This window comes from Notothenia rossii (genome assembly GCF_949606895.1).
Source record: "Notothenia rossii genome assembly, chromosome: 7".
Taxonomy (NCBI): domain Eukaryota; kingdom Metazoa; phylum Chordata; class Actinopteri; order Perciformes; family Nototheniidae; genus Notothenia; species Notothenia rossii.
The window spans coordinates 80,481,666-80,501,837 of NC_136905.1; the positions used below are offsets into that span (position 1 = coordinate 80,481,666).

The 20,172-nt window shown below is 39.9% G+C and overlaps 2 protein-coding genes and 2 gene segments (V, D, J or C); 3 read left to right on the forward strand and 1 right to left on the reverse strand.

The window, feature by feature from the left end:
* The window catches only part of LOC307047308 (Ig kappa chain V region Mem5-like), a 161,785-nt gene that overhangs the window by 97,719 nt on the left and 43,894 nt on the right, over nt 1-20,172 (forward strand).
* Nucleotides 174-13,351, reverse strand: LOC307047317 (immunoglobulin lambda constant 6-like). The segment is given in 2 exons: nt 13,238-13,351; nt 174-764 (listed from the first exon to the last, which is right to left on the reverse strand).
* On the forward strand, nt 4,309-8,598 carry tspan37 (tetraspanin 37). Its single transcript, XM_079694222.1, has 7 exons — nt 4,309-4,663; nt 5,356-5,553; nt 5,891-5,965; nt 6,070-6,162; nt 6,592-6,744; nt 6,820-6,903; nt 7,927-8,598. The coding sequence occupies exons 1-7, from the start codon at nt 4,601-4,603 to the stop codon at nt 8,008-8,010; spliced, it is 750 nt and encodes a 249-aa protein (XP_079550348.1). The 5' UTR covers nt 4,309-4,600; the 3' UTR covers nt 8,011-8,598.
* On the forward strand, nt 10,474-19,195 carry elavl1a (ELAV like RNA binding protein 1a). Of its 2 annotated transcripts, XM_079694218.1 has the most exons (7): nt 10,474-10,561; nt 11,897-11,956; nt 13,267-13,459; nt 15,163-15,266; nt 15,778-15,940; nt 16,043-16,268; nt 17,721-19,195. In XM_079694218.1, exons 2-7 carry the CDS (start codon nt 11,921-11,923, stop codon nt 18,043-18,045), a joined length of 1,047 nt encoding a protein of 348 aa, XP_079550344.1. In that variant the 5' UTR covers nt 10,474-10,561; nt 11,897-11,920; the 3' UTR covers nt 18,046-19,195. The 2 variants fall into 2 exon arrangements, with proteins under 2 accessions (XP_079550344.1, XP_079550345.1); XM_079694219.1 differs by lacking the exons at nt 10,474-10,561; nt 11,897-11,956; nt 15,163-15,266 and having other exon boundaries at nt 13,321-13,459.

Below are 20,172 nucleotides of genomic sequence, written 5' to 3' on the forward strand. Positions count from 1 at the left end.
TCTACTAATTGTGTTCATCTTTGTTTGTATGAATTTAGCAGAATAAAATAATACAAAATAAAAACTGTCCCAGTCATAAATTATATTAATATAATACAAGGTTTCATACTGAAGGTATTAATACATCTTTCTGACAATGAACATATGAATTAAAGAAATACAAAGACAGTGTCTCATTTTAATCAACATTTTTATTTAATGATGGTTTAAAGCTCACGCCACATTTGAGATGAATGATGAGTTTCTGTTGGAGTGAAACAAATGAAATCCAGTTGAATTGTGAGCTGATGAACAAACAGGAGAATATGCAGGAAGTGAGGATTAGAGAGCAACACTAAAAACTGAGCAGAGACAGCAGCAACATGTGAGCAGAGGAGATGTGTGTCTTCATGAAGATCTCTACCAAAGAAGCTGCTTCCTCTCCAGACAGGAAGTGATGCTCTACTCCGAGCAGCGGGCAGGGTCCAGGCTTTGAGTGACAGGGCTCTGTCCACTCAGACTGGCCTCACAGCTCACTGAGCCCGCCCCCCTCCAGCGATCTGCAGAGAGGCTCAGGGTGCTGCTCCAGCTGTAGCGGCCGTCGCTCCCCAGGACCTCCGGGCTGTGGGACGCCCCTGAGGAGCTGCTGCTGCCCCCCAGCTTCCAGCCCAGCCTCCAGGCGGAGGGGAAGCCCCCGGTGGCCAGACACACCACGGTGGCACTGCCCTGCTGCAGCTCCTCTCTGGAAGGGGGGAGGACGCTCAGGGTGGGCTGCTGCACACCCACTGGAGCACAGAGGGAGGGGGGAGGAAAAGGGAGAAATTAGAGAGAAAACTTGATTATAAGGTCCTTTTTTGATGTTGTCATTTTGCTGCTGTCAAATCCTTGTGTCAGTACTTTACGATACCAGTCACCTCTGTGGAAACATTGGTATCACTGCCTTTCTTAATTTACATTTGAGTGTTGTATGTCTTTTAAAAATAGACCTTGAGTCTCTTCAATAAAGCTGATGATGATGATGATGATGATGATGATGAGGAAAAGTAACAAACTTGTGTTTTCTTTTAAAACAACATCCATAACATTCATATGTTTGCAACTTACACATTATTTATCTAATATATCATATTCCAATGACTTGTATCTAGACTCTCCTTGCTCTATTGTATCTGTGGTATTGTGCTGCTCTGCTGGAGGAGCCTGTGACCTCAGATGCTCATTGAAGTATCTGCACTGTAGCTATGTACACATGACAAGGAAAGCCTTGAATCCTTGAATCCTTATATTTCATCAAATAAAACAGAATAAGTTGTGCTGCTGTTACTCTCATAAATCACTCAGGATCAGACCCCCACATGATTCAAGTGTGAATGACTGACTTTGTGTAAAGTGTGCAAGCTAAAGATTCATTGATAATAATGATTGAATCTCTTCACATGTGTGATGATGTTCTTTAAACTGACAGAGCTGAACGTCTCAAGTGAAAACAGTTCAAACATTTATCATCTGTCTCTTTCACTTCCTTTTCACTGCATGTCAAATCAATGAACCGTGAACACGACGACAAGCTGCATTAACTGATACAATCACACGTTTCAAATGAATCCATATTTAACTTGAATTCAACAAAATAGTTGATATTTTAATAAACAACAGATAAATAATGTAAATAAATACAATATTGTGAACTACAAATGTAAAACTGAATGTGGCGGAGACGTCACGCTTTAACAAATCTTAATAAATAAAAACATTTAGTATAAAGTTGTTATGATAATAAAATATAATATAGAAAATAAACAAGTTATTTGCTTTAAAAATGTATTTGTACAAAACGAACAATTAAAATAGAAATCTGCAAAGGTTCCTTTCAGATTACAAGAGGAGCTTAATACAAAAATATAAAAATGGAATCTAAAAAAATGTGAAGTTGAGTCTCATTTAATAATTAATGAAAGTTATATATTTGCTAAAAGTTGTATAAAATACAAATCTCTGGTACTTACAGTCAACGATGAGTTTGGTTCCTCCACCAAAAGTGTACCACAGTGATACAAACTCATTGAGTGGCCGTACAAAAACCTCCTGCTCTGTCAACAAGCATGTATCGCTGAGAAAGCTCCCTGATCTCACTGATAACAGAGACACATATACAGTTTTTAAATCAACAAAGCTTTTCTAAAGATATGGATTACATATCTGGAAGAATTAAGATGATTTATGTCATTTTTCATCACTTTTCTACACCTGGCAGAGAAACCATTACAGTCTGCTACACAACTAACTTTGTCAGTTTTAAATTAGTTTCTACACGGTTAAATGAACATGAGGCTTTGAAATAATAGTTATGAACAAATGTATTTGAAACAGAACTGAAACATGTTATTTATCTACAGTGAATCTCTGTATGTATGTTAATGTCAGACAAACAGACATATCATACCAACCACAGTGGACACAAACTCAAATCCTCATCTCCACTCCTGATATAAATCTGTTCTTCCATTCAGATGATAGACGGTGTAAATCCAGACAGTGTTCCTCCTGGTTTCGTGTCCCACGTTGCCTTCAGTGTGCTGAGAGCAGAGACATCATTTCCATAGAGAGGAGGCTTTGCATGGTCAGCTGATCCTCCAGTGAACTGAGAAGGTTTATAGTCCTGTGAGTTCAACACTGCAGGACTCACATCTGTCAGTCAGCAGAAAGCACCATGACTCTCATCACCATCCTCATCTGGACGCTGGCCTGCTGCTGTTTCACAGGTTCATTCACTCAGCAACATTTCAAACATCATGTGCTGCCTTTCCTCTCCTTTCTTTCTGCTGAGAAATCAATCATCTGTTTTTGTGTGCAGGATGCAGCGGTCAGGTGACTGTGACTCAGCCTGCAGTCGAGACGTCTGCTCCAGGATCCACCGTCACTCTCACCTGTAAAACCAGCCCTGATGTTCATCCCTACTGCAGTGGTAGTCATGATTGTTTGTCCTGGTATCAACAGAAATCTGGACAGCCTCCAAAGCTCCTGATAAAACTTGCGAGCACACGTGTATCAGGAACAGAACCTCGGTTTAGTGGCAGTGGAAGCGGCTCTGACTTCTCTATGACCATCACTGGACTGAAGGCTGAAGATGCAGCAGTTTATTACTGTCAGAGTTTCCACTACATAAACAGTGTTAATCTGTTCACACAGTGATTTGTCGTCGTACAAAAACCTCCCTCAGTCAGACTGCAGAGACTCTGAGCTGTTCCAGCAGGAACGACCTGCAGCTGCTGAAGAGGAAGAGACTGACACAGCCCACTGAACTCAGAGCTGACAGGAACTAAGCACTAAAACACACTGACACTAAAACAATCAGCACAAAGCATGTTTTCTGGTTATAAACCTAAGACTTCTAAAATCTAATTGAATTTAAATTGCATAATGAAACTCCCAATGATGTGTATTGTTATGGATCCTTTTGAAAAGCACTGTACAAAAGTATTGCTTCCAGATCCACTATATTATACATAATGTATATATGTTTGACCTCACACATGATTATAAAATAATAGATCAAAAAACAAAGTAGTTAAATTGGCATGACCAGTTAAATTATCATTTAAAAATAACATTAACTACTAGAAACGTATAGACCTATAGGTACGTTGAATGTAATACTTTCAATATTAAAGGCAGAGGTGGGAATTAACTTAGTACATTTACTTAAGTACTGCATTTAAGTACACTTTTGAGATACGTGAACTTCACTTGAGTATTTCCATTATTTGCTACGTTTTACTTCTACTCCACTACAATTCAGAGGTATATGGTGTACTTTTACTCCACTATGTGTATTTAATACCTTTAGTTACCTCACAGATTTGGATTATTGATTAACTCTTAAATCAGACTTTAGTTCCACCTGAAGTAAATCCACAAGCTACCCTGCAGTATACAAAGTCATTCAAACTAGCTGCACCTTTACCAGCTTTGAGAACACTTTGATGATCAATCATTATAAAACGTATCATATATATTATTCTGAAATGGACCAATCTGCACAATGACTACTTTTACTTTGGTACATTAACTATATTTTGTTGCTAATACTTTTGTACTTTTACTTGAGTGACATTTTGAATTCGGGACTTTTACTGTAACAGAGTATTCCTACACTCTGGTACTATTACTTTTACTCAAGTACAAGATCTGTGATTAAAGGCCATGTTCTTGTGGCCATCTCTCTTTTGGTAGTTATTTCGCTTAAATCCACAAGAGGGCAGGGCTGATCAAAAGTAGCAACACCCTTGTAAATAACCACTCTTTTGCATGCATCCAAAAGCTTGCCTAAAAGCAGGACGTGCAAACCGCGCATACAGTAGCCTACTAAACACAACTCATTAAGCAGAATTGCACATTTAAGAACAATTAATGTAACCGCGGAGTAGATTTACTAAGTAGCAGGAAATAAAAAAAAAAGCAGAGCTGTCGTATTAAATCGTTCTTTGGGGAAGTTGATCTTTGAAACAAGAAAATCACGTGCACACAACCCTCCCCCTCTTCATGAGTCATGACTGTTCCCGCATCTGTTGCATGTTGTGTCGGATAATGCGCAGTCACTTCTCTCCTTAAAAGTCTGAAAATGAGCGATCAGAGAAAAAACGCGTTAAAAACAATACTCCAGCTGACGTGCCAACTTCTCTGGGTATGTAAGACTCGTTTGCGTTTCCTGTCGATACATATTGCCAATTATCACATCAGCTTGACGCAATTATTGCTGAAGTGATGTTCGTCTTTTTGGGATAAAGCAAAGAGAAGTCTCCTCTGTGTTTAAATAAGACTCACATGTCACATGATACAACAGTGTGCGTGCGCGCGCGTGTGTGTGTGTTTGTTTACAGGAAATAAGTAGGAGTGTGTATGTACTCATTTATTTTCATTTGACCTTAAACACCTATTTTGTATAAACTACGTTAGGCTACTATTCCATTACATAACTGGAAGTTTATTTTCGGCTATGTTTAGGTTTTCTGTTTTTATCATTTCCATATTGTTTTCATTTCCTTCTTGACATGTTACTCAGTCATATTGTAATAATTCAATAATGTGCTGACTAACTGTGACTAATTGTGTTTTTGTTAAATTAGTTATTTTCAAGTAGAGTTTTGTTTTACAATTTCCCTCTTTCTGTTTTGCTTTCCTTTTGGTTAAAGTATCATGCAGAACTAGATGTTTTAAGAGACTATAAATATTCCATTACATTTATAATCAGCTTTAATGGCCAAGTACACATACATACTTTGTATACAAATCTAATTTCTCTTTATCCTTTGAGAGCGTACAGGTGTTGATATAGAGCAAATGTATGTAGAAATATTGTCTCTGTTCCTTCACCAGGTGGTGGGGTTGGTGGTGGGCATGAGCGGGGTCTACCTGCTGATGAAGTACAAGCAGAGCAGCGTATTTCTCTCTCAAAGCTACTTCCCCCTGCCCGCTTTCCTCGCTCTTGCCAGCGCTGTGTTGATACTCGCCTGCGGGGGCCTCGGCTCCTGTCTGAGCATAGAGATCAGAGATTCCACCTTTCTGCAGGGACTGGTAGGTGTGTGTGTGTGTGTGTGTGTGTGTGTGTGTGTGTGTGTGTGTGTGTGTGTGTGTGTGTGTGTGTGTGTGTGTGTGTGTGTGTGTGTGTGTGTGTGTGTGTGTGTGTGTGTGTGTGTGTGTGTGTGTGTGTGTGTGTGTGTGTGTGTGTGAGAGTGAGTGAGTGAGTGAGTGAGTGAGTGAGTGAGTGAGTGAGTGAGTGAGTGAGTGAGTGAGTGAGTGAGTGAGTGAGTGAGTGAGTGAGTGAGTGAGTGAGTGAGTGAGTGAGTGAGTGAGTGAGTGAGTGAGTGAGTGAGTCGGTGTTCCAACTGTACCTAATAAAGTTTTTCTCCAGTTTGTTTATCTGCTAGTGTTGGTCTTTTGTCTGGAAAGTACGGCTTCAGCGTTGGCTTTCTTTCACACTACAAAGGTATAAAAGTTACACAATGTGCACTGAACAGCTGTTCTCTCATGACACTGCAGATCATTCTGGCTAAATTCATGTTTATGTTTTCTTCTGTTGTTTTTGTTTAGCTGGAGTCAGAGTTAACTCCTCTCAGTGGAGTGTTTCATAACTACACCGGCCGTGACCCTGACTCTCAGGCTGTGGATGCTACACAAGCAGAGGTGTGTTCAGTCAGACTCATGTTAGCTGCTACATGTGAGCATCTAATACCCCAAGCATGTGTACAATGTGTAATATTGATGTATCACTCCACTGATCTACTTTTTAAATCATCCAAAGAAGAAGCTTGTATATTTATCGTACGAATAACCCAACTTACCTTCATGGCAATTTGGTAATGTGTTGTTATTTTTCATTAAAATTAATATTCCGTGTTAAAAGGCGTACGGTTGGGAGGATTTGTCTTGATTGACATACGTCTTCAACTCCAGTCATCCATGACAGTTGCTCCTCATTTGCTCGATCTCAATTCCTTTCCAAAAACTGATCTATCACAAATGTTTTTTCCAAACTAAACACATCACAATAACTCCAGTTTAGAAGACCTATTTTGGAAGTGATGGGGTGTTTTGTTGACTGATTCCCATTAGTTGCAGTGCTGTGGAGTGCATGACTTCAGGGACTGGCTGGAAACCCCCTGGTTTAACAGCACCGGAGGACTCTTGGTTCCTCACAGCTGTTGTAACTCTACTTTCCTCTCCTGCAAAGGCGCTGTGGACCAACCGTGGCAGCTATACACACAGGTATTAACTCAGAAAACATCCGAGAAATCCAGCAGGAATGTCTGAACACTCTTTTCAAATGTGTATCTCTTTCAGGGCTGCCAGGTGAAGCTAGAGAAGAGTTTACAGTTTGTGCTGAGATTTATCATCTGGGGCTCCCCGATTGTTTTTTTCGTGGAGGTGAGAAAGACTGCATTACCTTTTTCCGCCTATTTATTGTGACTATGCTTAATATTGGATGCACTGATTGAAAAACATCACACAGCATTATGGTAAATATACTGTACTTATTAAAGCGGTCTTTTCGACCCTCAAAGCGCTTTATATACTACGAGTCATTCACCCATTCGCACCTCATTCATGCTCTTGCTTTAGGGAAGCTAACACTCACACACTCTCACACACTGTCGGTCACCAGGAGCAACTGAGGGTTCAGTATCTTGCCCAAGGATTCACCAACAACCTTCTGGTTCAAAGACGACCGCACTCCCTCACAGCCACAGTCGCCAACAACATTAACATGCCTTATCCAGGGGTGTCAAACTCAAGGCCCGGGGGCCAAATCCGGCCCGCGACTTCATTTAATGTGGCCCGCAAGAGCTTTCAAAGAATATAATACTTTTATTATACGGTTACATGCCACTTTACAGAGGCATGTTGCCCATAAACTACCTGTCCCACAATGCATCTCGTTTTGTGACATGCGCACTGAAGAGACAATTATTTGCCCTGGACTTCTGCTTTCAAACTTAGTTAGTTATTACCCAATCCGATAATAACCCAATTCAGAGTCAATAGTGTAATATAGTACATTATTTTATATATATATATTATATAGTTATATAGTTACAACCGGCCCTTTGAGTGCAACCATAATGCCAATGTGGCCCGCGATGAAATTGAGTTTGACACCCCTGCCTTATACAGTTGTTTGCGAGCATTTACAGCATATACTGAGCCATGGCTACAACTAATGATTATTTTCACTATTCATGAACGTGACAAATATGTTCTGGTTGTGTCTCTGACAAATCGACATCACAGTTTTCATAGCCGAAGTTGACTGCAGTTCTTCTACTGTTGCATTTAAATATTCCATTGACAAAAATGTGTCCGCTGGGTTTAAGAAGTGAATCGTTGAGCATTGTTTGAGTTGGCTGTTAACCTGAGCATCAACATGTGTTCTTTCCTCCTATCATGCAGGTTGTGTTGTTTCTGACGATGGCACAGCTGATGACTCAGACTGACCAAACCGTCATGGAATATAGAATACTAGGCAAAAACTAAAGTCACCGATACAGATGGGACTGCTTTGTACTTTGCACAAAAGTCTAGTGTTTGAATGCTCATCCAATTATTGTGGATGGTGATTGTGAAGGATTTGTCCTGAGCTGCAGTAGCATGAGCTCTCCTCTGCTACACAACTTATCACAGCTTTACTCCACTACGTGTGACATAAAAGTAATGCATTTATTGTGTAATGAAGTCGGATATTTCTGAAACCAAAAAGATGACTTTAGCTCAGGACAGAACCCTTGTTGCCTGTGCCTGAATTCTTTTCAAACACTCCGGTATAGCTTTGTTGAACGAATGATGATAAATGAAATAATGGATCCGATAAGAAAGCAACATTTAATTGTTTCCACGGTTCATGATTGTTGGTGTTTAAGCCCTTTTTGACTGCTGCTGTTTTTAATTGCCATGATTAATTTCTAAAGAGAAAATCAACTGAACCTTATGTTAGCTTGAACAGTGCTGTTGATCACACTTGCACTTTATTATCTGAATACTAATATTTGTTTGACACACATTTCTCTTCTTGTTCTGCACGCTGTTCTCTAAAATCTGAGTGTCTCAATAAATATTTTCACATCATTTTTTGTCTTGCTCATTAAATCCAATATTTAAAGAAACATTTAAATTGTAACTCCTCCATGGCAAGACATTTGCTCATGATTGATGAGTGTGATGACGACAGAAATCACCTAAAAGTATTGGTTGAACATGATTTATATAATATGAGCTTTACAAGTCTGTTTACCTTAGTTTGAAAAAAACAAATAACAACAGACTTGCCTTAAAGGTGACCGATCATGCAAAATGCACTTTTGTACGTCTTTTCTACATGAACATGTGTCCCCGGTGTTCCAGGGAACTCACCAAGTGTCAGAAAACACAACCCTCTCTATTTTCCTCTATACCCAAATCTCTTAAAAAGGGGCTGCAGCGGATCTGATACAGACTGATCCAGATTTGAACACTTTTATGATGTCACAGAAGTGGCGCTACTGCTATTGGGCCAACTCCACCAATCAGGAGGAGACAGCCACGGACATTGCCGTTCCAAAGCGTTGGAGACGCTGTAGTACATATGCCAGGCCTGTAGATGGTGCTGTTCTCACAGAATCGGCCCATGCAAAGACGGTGTTACATTGAGCGAAATGAGGAATGGCTAAAATGCTTGATATGTTTGGTATTTTGAAAAATAAAAAGTATAAATATGCCTTATATAGGTATGGTCCTACACTATATTATTCAAATATAGCATGATAGGTCCACTTTAAACATCAGAATCAGAATCAAGTTTATTGCCAGGTACGTTTAGACATACAAGGAATTTGCTTTGGTGTCTGGTGGTGCGAACATAACCTAAGATACATACTCGTCTTTACAGTAAAGAATACATTGAAGTTAGTCTATTTTATTAAAAGTTCATGTTATACTAAGTCTGTTGCAAAACATTGTTAAATGCCTGCTGTAGATATCCAGAGTCAGTGGGACGGAAAGAAAGAAATACATTTAATATCACTGTTTTGGTGGGACTCGTAACCTAAATTGACCTTTTTATTTTGCAAGTGAAGCCTTTTAATTTAAATGATCTTATTTAAGATTAATAGATTTGTTTTGTTTTGCACTAAAAAGAAAATATGCATCCTATCATTTAAAAAAGCTTTATTGGCATGGCCATAATGACGTACAGTATTGCCAAAGCTTTTTCCATATATATATATATCTATACATATACATACATTTTGAACATGAACTACAAAATGTATTAAAAAAAACAGAACAAAAGAAAAAGTTAAGGTGAGTTTTGATTATTGTGCAGGATAATTACGAGAATCAATAAGACAATACTAATACAACCATGAACGGTGTATTTTTTCTTATTACAACAATATAACAATCCTATCTCAACGTTTTACCTTGTTGTTGTGATTAAGAGTTACTTATATAATAGTATTTTTAATTGTACTATCCTGTTTGTTGTGTTGTTATCACAACATAAGCCACTGTTCATTTAGCTCTGTAAAGTGCCTCCATAAACATGAATCTGTTTACATCGTGCTACTTATTTTTCAATATATCATATTCCATTTATGTGTATACAGACTCTTCTTGCACTATTTCTATTTTAGTTGTATTTACTTGCACATCTTACAACAATCTCTTTCACTATTTTATTTCTATTCTGTTATTTCTTGGACTATTGTGTTGTATTTGTTTTATCTCCTATATATATTCATGTTGCATTGTTGGAGGAGCCTGGGACTTAAGTTTCTCATTGCCATATCTACACTGTAGCTTCTGTGCACATGACAATAAAGCCTTAAATCTTGAATGTTGATTGATGTTGACAGTATGGATGTTGTTGACCACGCTTCTTCTGCAGGGGCGTGGCGGGACGTGAGTGGGCGTGGTGGGCTTTGTAACGTAGCTGCTGTTTCTTCCTCCGTTTCTTCTTCTCCACTATTGACTTGGAGAGAAGTGAACGTCGCAAAGAAAAGGACTAAATAGAAGAAAGAAGCAGACACAACAACATTACCCCCAAAAGCTGGTAATGCTAAAATCTTGATACATGTTTTGCACCTGTATTTTTTATATTTTGCTGTGTTTTTGTGAGTCAAATGCCAATGAGTGGCATGCAGCTCTGAGGGCCAATGCTAAGCTAATGTTAGCCTCCGTGGCCTGTTAGCAGCAGGCCGCTGGGGTTTAAGCGCGGGGACACACGCGCATTCATCCGCGTTCTCCAAAATAGTGCCACGGTGCTTTACGTTAGCTTACCGGCTAGACACAGCCACGACAAACATACACTTTACCTCCCATTAAGGCTATCTGGTTCCTATATATTTAGTAAAATTATAACATTGTTTCGTATTGTTGTCGAACCTGAGTGGACACATGTTTCTCAGAAGAGGGAGTGAGCGTGCAGCTGGTTAGCTTGCTAATGCTAATCAGGCCTCTGCACGTTTCCGAGTTGAAGACCCTTCAGCTGTAACAAATAATAAGAAATGCACGAGCAAAAAGTGTTCTGTGCATGCAGAAGACATCCGTAAGCCACGTGGTTGGTATTTGTAGTGTCAGTCGTTATTATGGCCAAAGCTGTGACGTTCACGTGAAGGAAATGTCGCCTGTTTGCAGCAATGGAGAAATATTATCCGGTTTTCTGACAGCTCCAGCTGCTGCCCATGCTCAGGTTACATAACGTCATGCTCGAGTAAGATTGTTCATTCAAAAAAAAAAAGCAGGTCAAATTGTGAAACATTAGCTGATATTTCCACTATACTTAGCAGAATATTTGACATCCAAACCCTCATACTACATCTTCAACCTGACACGCCTCTTTCCCTGGATGTGAAACACAAATGCTTGCAAACCTATTTTCCATTCGGCCTGGCCAGTGACTTAATACAATCAGTATGGTTGATTTATTGGAGACCAATTATATTTACTTTTGTATTGTCCTTAAAATGAGCTCTAATTGTGCAGATCCAAACATGTCGGCTTTTCTCCACAATTATCAGAGTTTGTAAAGTCCCCATCCTTTATGTTCACCATGATCACACACTGTGGTAATGCATTACAGTCCTAAAACTGGTCCAATGGACACAGCAAATACAGAGGCGGATGTACCCTGCTTTTGCAATGTGAGCGGACAGATCTAACACATTGTTTTGATACAGTTAGTTGTACATCAAATACAAAAGTGTCTTCCATGTACACTTCGCAACACCCAGGAAACGATGTAAGCATGCAGTACTGTTACTCGTTTTAATTAATCAGTAAATCCCTCCCTCAAGAGTTGACAACCTTGTACAACTTAATGTTGTGATTTTAGAACGTCAACTTTGCTCACTTCCACGTTGATCGAGTTGTTTGATTTTGTCTTTAGCCTCTGGAGCAGTGAAGTGTCTTCATGGCAGTTCGTAGAGGACACATAAAGTACATGAAAGTGAGTATACACTGCAGTATGTGACATTAGGACTGGACAATATGACCAACACTGTTATCCCACGTTTTTTTTTACATTGATCAATATACATTAGTATGATATTCGTTTTCAATAATCAAATCATTTAAGGTTTTACGAGTATTTAGCTTAGGGAAAGAACAGTGAACGTTTCACATCCCACTGAAACATGGACTGTGTCCTGTCCTGTTTCGACTGTCAACTGTGATCTCTTTTTAGTTTGCTGAAACTAATGACTGATCATTGAAATGAGATAACATTAAGAGAAATGGCAGGCCAGCTCCCACCAGCTTTGCCCATGTTTACTGGTTTATTACAGGACTCTCATTCATCCTCCCGCCTGGTGTGTCTAACCCACCAGAATACACAATCGCAGCCCTTCTCCTGCATGAATGGACCTCTGTCAGGTTGACCGATAGCTGGGCTTCCTTTTCAGGCCCGATTCCATTTCAGATCCCAGCAAATGTGTCCGCAGAACCGACAGCAGAAGCAACTTTTCAAAAGTATTATGAAGTCATGTAATCAGACTAGACTGCAGACTGACATGTGACTGAGATCATCTGGGGTTAAAAAGTAAGCTTTCAAATGTAAAACATATGCACAGTATTCCCTTGTTTAAACTTCAAGGAGGCTTAGTGTTAACCGCAGACTTGCAGCTGAGATCCTGTCACATGCCTTTGTAATATCGTTAGTTACCATTGTGTGGCCTTTAAAGCTTCAACCCTAGGTTTTCTCCTGCGTTTAAAAACTTTAATTACACGGCATCCAAGGTTTTCCACCGCAAAAATGCTTTGGACAAGTTGGTCACAGCGGGGAGATGCACACACTGCAGCTGTAACGTACTGCTGACTTTATACTCTCTCCCTCTCAACCGCACTTGCTAGCGTTACACACACATCCTGTGCACAGCGTATGCTTCAAACAAGTTTGCTAATTGTATAACACACACGTTTTTATAACGCATCTAAAAAATGCTTTTGAATCTGGAACACTCAGAAGAACCATGAGGATTTGGCAAACTAAACTAATGAAGGTTTTTATAAAATACTCTAGTGCAAGTGAAGTATTTAAAGGAAAGAACAAAGAGAAATGTGTTTTTATTTCACCACCAACAAAGAATGCAAAGATGTATTACGATTGCTGTACGTCTCAGTTTAAAAGCAGGGTTCTGTGAAAGTTTGACAATTTGTTTTACTGGTTTTACCATTGAGTAATTCCCGGCTAATGGTTTTAGCTCTAGTTCTGCGTACCCTGTGTACTTACCTCGTTCTGTTTTTTTTGCGCCCCACCTGGCTGATCTGCAGGAGGCGTTTGACATGTCGAACGGTTACGAAGAGCACATGGGAGGGGACGAGGGGAAGGACTCCAAGACCAACCTGATCGTGAACTACCTGCCTCAGAGCATGTCGCAGGACGAGCTGCGGAGCCTCTTCAGCAGCATCGGAGAGGTGGAGTCCGCCAAGCTGATTCGAGACAAAGTCGCAGGTATGCTACTCTCTGAAGTGATAAGACCTGTGACAGACCAGAGGGACGCTTAACCTCAAGTTTCCGTAAAAAAAAAAAAAAAGGAAATAGATATGGTTACAACCTCTCAATATGGCAGTGGTGGTTCAGCGTTATCACTTAAAGGAAAGTATTGGCCCATGACTCAATTTATTGGCAGGATATCCACCAAACGCCTGATTTCTGACTCCTGGCTTTTTATTATGTAATATTTAATATTCAGTGATGCAAATTAGTCGCTTTTCGGCGCCTCCCGCTTTTTTAACACTGCTTTGGGTGACTTGTGTAATTCGTGGAGAACCGAAGAGTTTTCGTTTTGGGGCCGACTGACGGACAACTTCGCAATTCAAAAAAGAAGAAGAAATCTAGATCGCAAAATAATTAAACAAGCGAGTGCCTGTTTTTCCTGGCCAAGGACAGGTTCCTTGAACACAACACGAGCGTAACGTGTCTTCACGTGGTTATGTCTCGTCTGAAAGGAGTGTAGACTAGACTAGAGTTCTTACGGAGAGCACCGGAACGCCGCTCCAGCTCTTCAAATGTTGCAGTACCCATAAGGAGCCGTACACATGCCGCAGTGTTTGCGAGGCTGTGTCTTTAGTTGTAAGCACAGTGGTGATCTGTTGTTATTAGCATCTGGTTAGCTAGCTATGCTAACGAATTTAAAGAGCTTTTCTACAACCAGGTGGAAGAGAGCTCTCTCCTGAGAGGCTCAAATAACCTCAGCTCAGTGAGGTTAAGGCACACCTTGATATGATCATTATAGTTATTAATGAGACATTAGAGACTAAATGAAAAACAGGTATAAAATACTATATGACAGTAACAAAACAGTTGTTAAAAATAATAAGAATAGAGTTTAAAAGGGGAGTGATTTGTAAAATATCCAAAAAGAAAAATCTGCTTCCAGTTCTGTTTCAAATGGGTGTTGAGATGTATCCATAGATCTCCTCATGTTGCTCTCAAAGTGCACCAGATTGATGCTTTTAACTTCAATATTTAAAAAAAAAATCTTTCTGTTATATATCGTTCTGTTTTGGTGGTAATGCCACACCGTGCACACGCATGCATGCGCGAGTCATGGCAAGATATCTGGATTAAGAGGTTGCTTTTTCTTTGCACAGCATGAAAGAAAGGCCAAATGAATGGGCTGTGATTTGAGTTTTTTTAAGCAGAGGTTGAGTTCAATCATTTGTACGGCCCTCGGAGGATGTTGTACAAATTTAAAGGAAAAAGGTTCCCCTCCCCCCTGCTGTAAATAATAATAAAAACCCTTGATTTATAACTTAACATCTCTGTCTCTATTGATCTGAGTATATTATAAAGAATAGCCAGTTCATTGAAGCATTATGGCGCAGGCCTTTGTCAGACGGTATATTACGCTGTTTTTTTCCTGCTTCGAATATTTCTCTCTTTTTTCACCGTACCTGTGTTTGCATCGCTGAATATTAAAAAAAATCAAAACATTTATTTTCTGTTAGCGTTGGGAAGTAGTTTTCTCATTTTGTTTTTTACCACCATAGGCTTTATTTATTTATTCCAGCCAGTCTCTTTGTTTGTTTAAACTACCATGCAATGTTAAGATTTGTTTTTGTTTTTAAATATTTATTTGTTTGCAGACTTTTTTTTAAAACTATACAACGTTTTTTTGTTTTATTTTATTGTTTTCCTTTTTTTTTCTCTAGGCCACAGTTTAGGGTACGGATTTGTTAACTATCTTAACCCTAGTGATGCAGACAGAGCTATCAGTACACTGAACGGACTAAGGCTACAGTCCAAAACTATCAAGGTAACGTGCAATAAGGTGTTCTACAATTCTCAAACCAAAGATGTCATGTCATGTAACTCCTGTGGCTCCTGTGCTGTCCGCTAACTAGCTAGAACATGTCAGTGCGAGGAAGTGATTCTGCTTTTACAGCTCACTTACTGCCCTACCCGACATGTCTGATACGTTTTGATTTTATTTGACACTTTCTGACAAATTCAATGTATTCCTTTTAAAAAATAAAAAAAAATTGTTGCTGTAATGTTTTGTTTTGCTTTTCATTTTTTGCTCAGAGTGAAGATACCTAAAACCGCTGCACAGATTATTGTTTAGTTTTTTATTTTATACTAGAATAGTTTGGAAAAAACCTTGAATTAGTTGATTTTTATAAAAAAAAAAATACAGATAATTGCTGCTGTGAATCCCGAGAAATGGCTTAAATGTTATTAGATTTGTGTATCATCGTACTTCACTAGTTTTTGTTCGTGTGTAACAGTAGCGTTTTAATCTGGAAATTGTTGCTTCCTGTTGCTAGGTTTCATACGCACGGCCCAGCTCTGACACCATAAAGGATGCCAACCTGTACATCAGCGGCCTGCCGAAGGCCATGACCCAGAAGGACGTGGAGGACATGTTTTCACGCTTTGGACACATCATTAACTCCCGTGTGCTGGTGGACCAGGCCACAGGCACGACAGGTGAATAAACTCCTTACTTTTCCAACTCTTCTCAGTAACATAAAGCACCTCGATTGGCTGTCGGTCAGAATAGACGGTCACCGCCCGCTCTCCTGTTCCCAGGCGCTTCCCGCGGGGTGGCTTTCATCCGGTTTGACAAGCGGGCGGAGGCGGAGGAAGCTGTCAAAACTCTGAATGGGCAAAAACCACCCGGAGCCGCTGAGCCAATCACAGTGAAGTTCGCCGCTAACCCGAACCAGGTGAAGAACACGCAGATCATCTCTCAGCTCTACCACAACCAGTCCCGGCGCTTCGGAGGGCCCGTGCACCACCAGGCGCAGCGCTTCAGGTGAGAGAAGTTGTTAATGTTTGCATACACTCAGTACATGATGGCTGCCATTGCTCTGTTTTTCTATTAATGTCAGACTCTAATGAGCTGAGCAATTGATGATAGCTTAAAGGTCACCTATTATGCAAAATCCTCTTCTTCATGTCTCTTTTACATCAACATGTGTCCCCTCTTCTCCATGTCTCTTCTACATCAACATGTGTCCCCTCTTCCTCGTGTCTCTTCTACATCAACATGTGTCCCCTCTTCTTCATGTCTCTTCTACATCAACATGTGTCCCCTCTTCTTCATGTCTCTCCTACATCAACATGTGTCCCCTCTTCTTCATGTCTCTTCTACATCAACATGTGTCCCCTCTTCTTCATGTCTCTTCTACATCAACATGTGTCCCCTCTTCTTCATGTCTCTTCTGCATCAACATGTGTCCCCTATTCTTCATGTCTCCTCTACATCAACATGTGTCCCTTATCTTCATGTCTCTTCTACATCAACATGTGTCCCCTCTTCCTCGTGTCTCTTCTACATCAACATGTGTCCCCTCTTCTTCATGTCTCTTCTACATCAACATGTGTCCCCTCTTCTTCCTGTCTCTTCTGCATCAACATGTGTCCCCTCTTCTTCATGTCTCTTCTACATCAACATGTGTCCCCTCTGTGGAAAGAGACTCTGAAAGTTTCAGGAACAAAGATTCTCTCTCTTTTTGTCCTGATCCATTTCTATAAAAACCTGTCTGAAAATGAGCTGATCAGTATTTGGCCATTTTATGATGTCATAACAATTGTTTGGCTTGTGTAACCATTAGCCAATCACCAACCAAGGTAACCCCCCCTATCACCTGAATCTCCTCCTAGAGCAGGGGTTCCCAAACTTTTCAGCCCGCGTGCCCCCACGCCCCTGAAAATGTCTATGCAAACGTTATTATTATTAATAATTTAAAAAAATATATTATAAAAAAAATTAATCTATTTTTTTTTAATAATTTTTTTTTTTTATTTTCCATTTTTATTTTGTAATCATCTCGCCACCCCCACTTTGGGAACCCCTGTCCTAGAGCACCATTGAGTTCTTTTTAACCAAATCTCTCAGAGGGGCGTGGGGAGTGGCTCCTTATTTTCACTAAAGTAACAGACAGAGAATCAGCACTTTGGAAACGGGGCTGAAACAGAGGGGATTATGGGTAATGCTGCAATGATCTGTTTGGTGTTTCAGCCAATCAGAGACAGGTTCTGTATATATCTGAGACCTATAATGTATTGATGAAAAACAGTATATTAGGGGACCTTTAACACGAGCAGAGACTTCAGTCAAGTCCTGTCATGTAGCAGGAGAGGCCATGTTGTTTGCATAAACGGGTCATTATATAATTAAACACTTTTATTAGGAAAAAATAGTCTCTTTGAGTTCAGAGTCATTGTTGAATCCACAAGTCCTCTAAACTCTCCTGGTTTCCAGGTTTTCTCCGATGGGCGTTGATCACATGAGCGGCGTGGGGAACGTCAATGTGCCCGGGAACTCCAACTCCGGCTGGTGCATCTTCATCTACAACCTGGGCCAGGACGCGGACGAGAGCATCCTCTGGCAGATGTTCGGCCCGTTCGGCGCCGTCACCAACGTCAAGGTGATCCGAGACTTCAACACCAACAAGTGCAAGGGCTTCGGCTTCGTCACCATGTCCAACTACGAGGAGGCGGCCATGGCCATTGCCAGCCTGAACGGCTACCGGCTCGGAGACAAGATGCTGCAAGTGTCCTTTAAGACCAGCAAGGGCCACAAGTAAAGAGAGCGGGACAATGGGGTGTAGAGGAGGGATGGAGGAGACCTGCAGAGAGCAGAAGTACGCATTTTCAAAGTCTGGCACATCTGTTTGGTTTTTAGTGTATTCAGAGATGTTCACTCTTCTGCACCTTTGTACTTGTCTAAAAGAGTGTTGAGGCTTTTTGTTTCTCATCTTTTTATACTCATGCTAGAGGCTTGAGAGACACTCAGTAGTTTTAATGTTTAGTGGGGGGGTGGAGAGGGTCAAATCCCATGATTCCCCCGGATAACTTTTTGAAAATTATCTAAAAATACTGTCCGTATCTGTTGCATGTTTAACTGTGGGGACTAGATAAAGGAGGCCGGCTAATGGTTCTGAGCACTGCACACAAAAAAATAAGGAAGGTCGCACAAATTGTTCTCAAAGTGTCGACATGTTTGTGGATGAAAAAAAAAATTGTGACGGACATTTTCTTGCCAGTGGTTGTTTTGGAAAAGCAGTGCTCTGTTCTGGATCCTCGTCATAAGTAGAGCTAGAAGCCTTAAACGATCATCCAGTGGAGACTCAGACCGACAGCACTGCTCACCGTCTCGAGTCAATCCAAGAGCAAAGCACTTTTAACTTATCTGCTTTCGGTTACTTTGAATATCAGTCTTTTTGATGTTAATCCAGGACTCTCGCTCATCCTCCAACCATTTTAAAACACGACTAACTCTGGAGGGAAATGTTTCTGTCATCCCCGTGTAAAGTGTCTTTTTAATATAAGTTGTATTTCAGGAGAAACCTGTTGAATATGAACTCAAGTCGATGAGTATGAGAATAAGATGGACCAAAGGCAGGGAGAGATTTGATCCTTTTACTGCAGACAAACCAGTTTAAGGTAGATGTATACCTTATGTTGAAGTTTGTGTTGAAAAGGTACTATGGTATATCTGACAGAGAGAAACATCACTGTCTCTGCCATTTTGTTTTTTTGTTTTTGTTCTAACGGCAAAGTTTACTTATCTGTTACCAACTTGTTTTAGCCAGTGCTCATCTCAAGTTTGAAGAGAAATGAATGGCCTTTTGTTAATTATCTCATTTTTTGATTTGCTTTCTTTTCTTCCTTTCTTTTGTTTTGGTAGTTTCACTTTGAACATAAACCATTAAATTTTATTTCTTTTTGCCGAAAGTTTTGTTTGGTTTGTTTTCTTTTTTTAATTAACCTTTTTTTTTTTTTTTTTTAAGATTTGGTTTGAGTTTTGTTTCTATTATTTTTCTCGTACCAAGTCCGCAGTGTTTGATAAAAGCTGTTACAGAAAGTGTTTCCTCTGGAGGCTTTGACACCTCCGAGACGGCCTATAAAAACATGGACCAATGTAAGTTGCTAAAAAATATGATGTTACCTGTACACAGACACTTGAAGGAAAGTCCTAACGACATTTCACGAAGCAACTTTTGATAACAATTGCCGTTTAAACCACTGAATAATAACACAATCTGTAACTGTAAGCTGTCCTTTTGCATTTCAGTGAGTTCTACAAGTCAATGGGGAAATGTACATTAAGATACATTTGATTGGTTAGCTCGAGGAATAGATATCGAACGCCACTGATGCACAACAGAACTAGTTTCACTTTCAATCGTCCAGTATGTGTAGTGTGCATTAGAAACACTTATATCATCCACTTAGGTAAGGTCGTCTGCATATCAAAGCTCTTTAAATAATGTAGATCTTGGCTTTTAGCTTGTCTTGTTCTTTAAGGATGTTCAACCGTTTCCATTGGTACTGTAATTGTGTTTCATTGAACCCCAAGGTGAACATTAGAACCACTTGGGGACGGTTCCAATACACTAAATCATTTTTACCTGCTCACACATTTTAGGAGTCACCTTGAAACCTTTTTCATTAATAATTCCCCTGACACTTAATTTAATGTGTGCACAATCTGAATAGTATTCCCATAACAAGCTTCAGATTTCACTCTTAAAAGTGTTTTTTTTTTTTTTTTTTTTAAATGTCATGTTATTTTTGTGTCACAATCCTTAACTTTGTGCAATATTTCGTGACTTGCTCGAAGCACTCAATAGAAAGTTGATGTAGTCTTGGACTGTCGTCGTTTTTTTTATAATTTCTTTTTTTCTACTGACGTTTGTTACTGCTTAGTT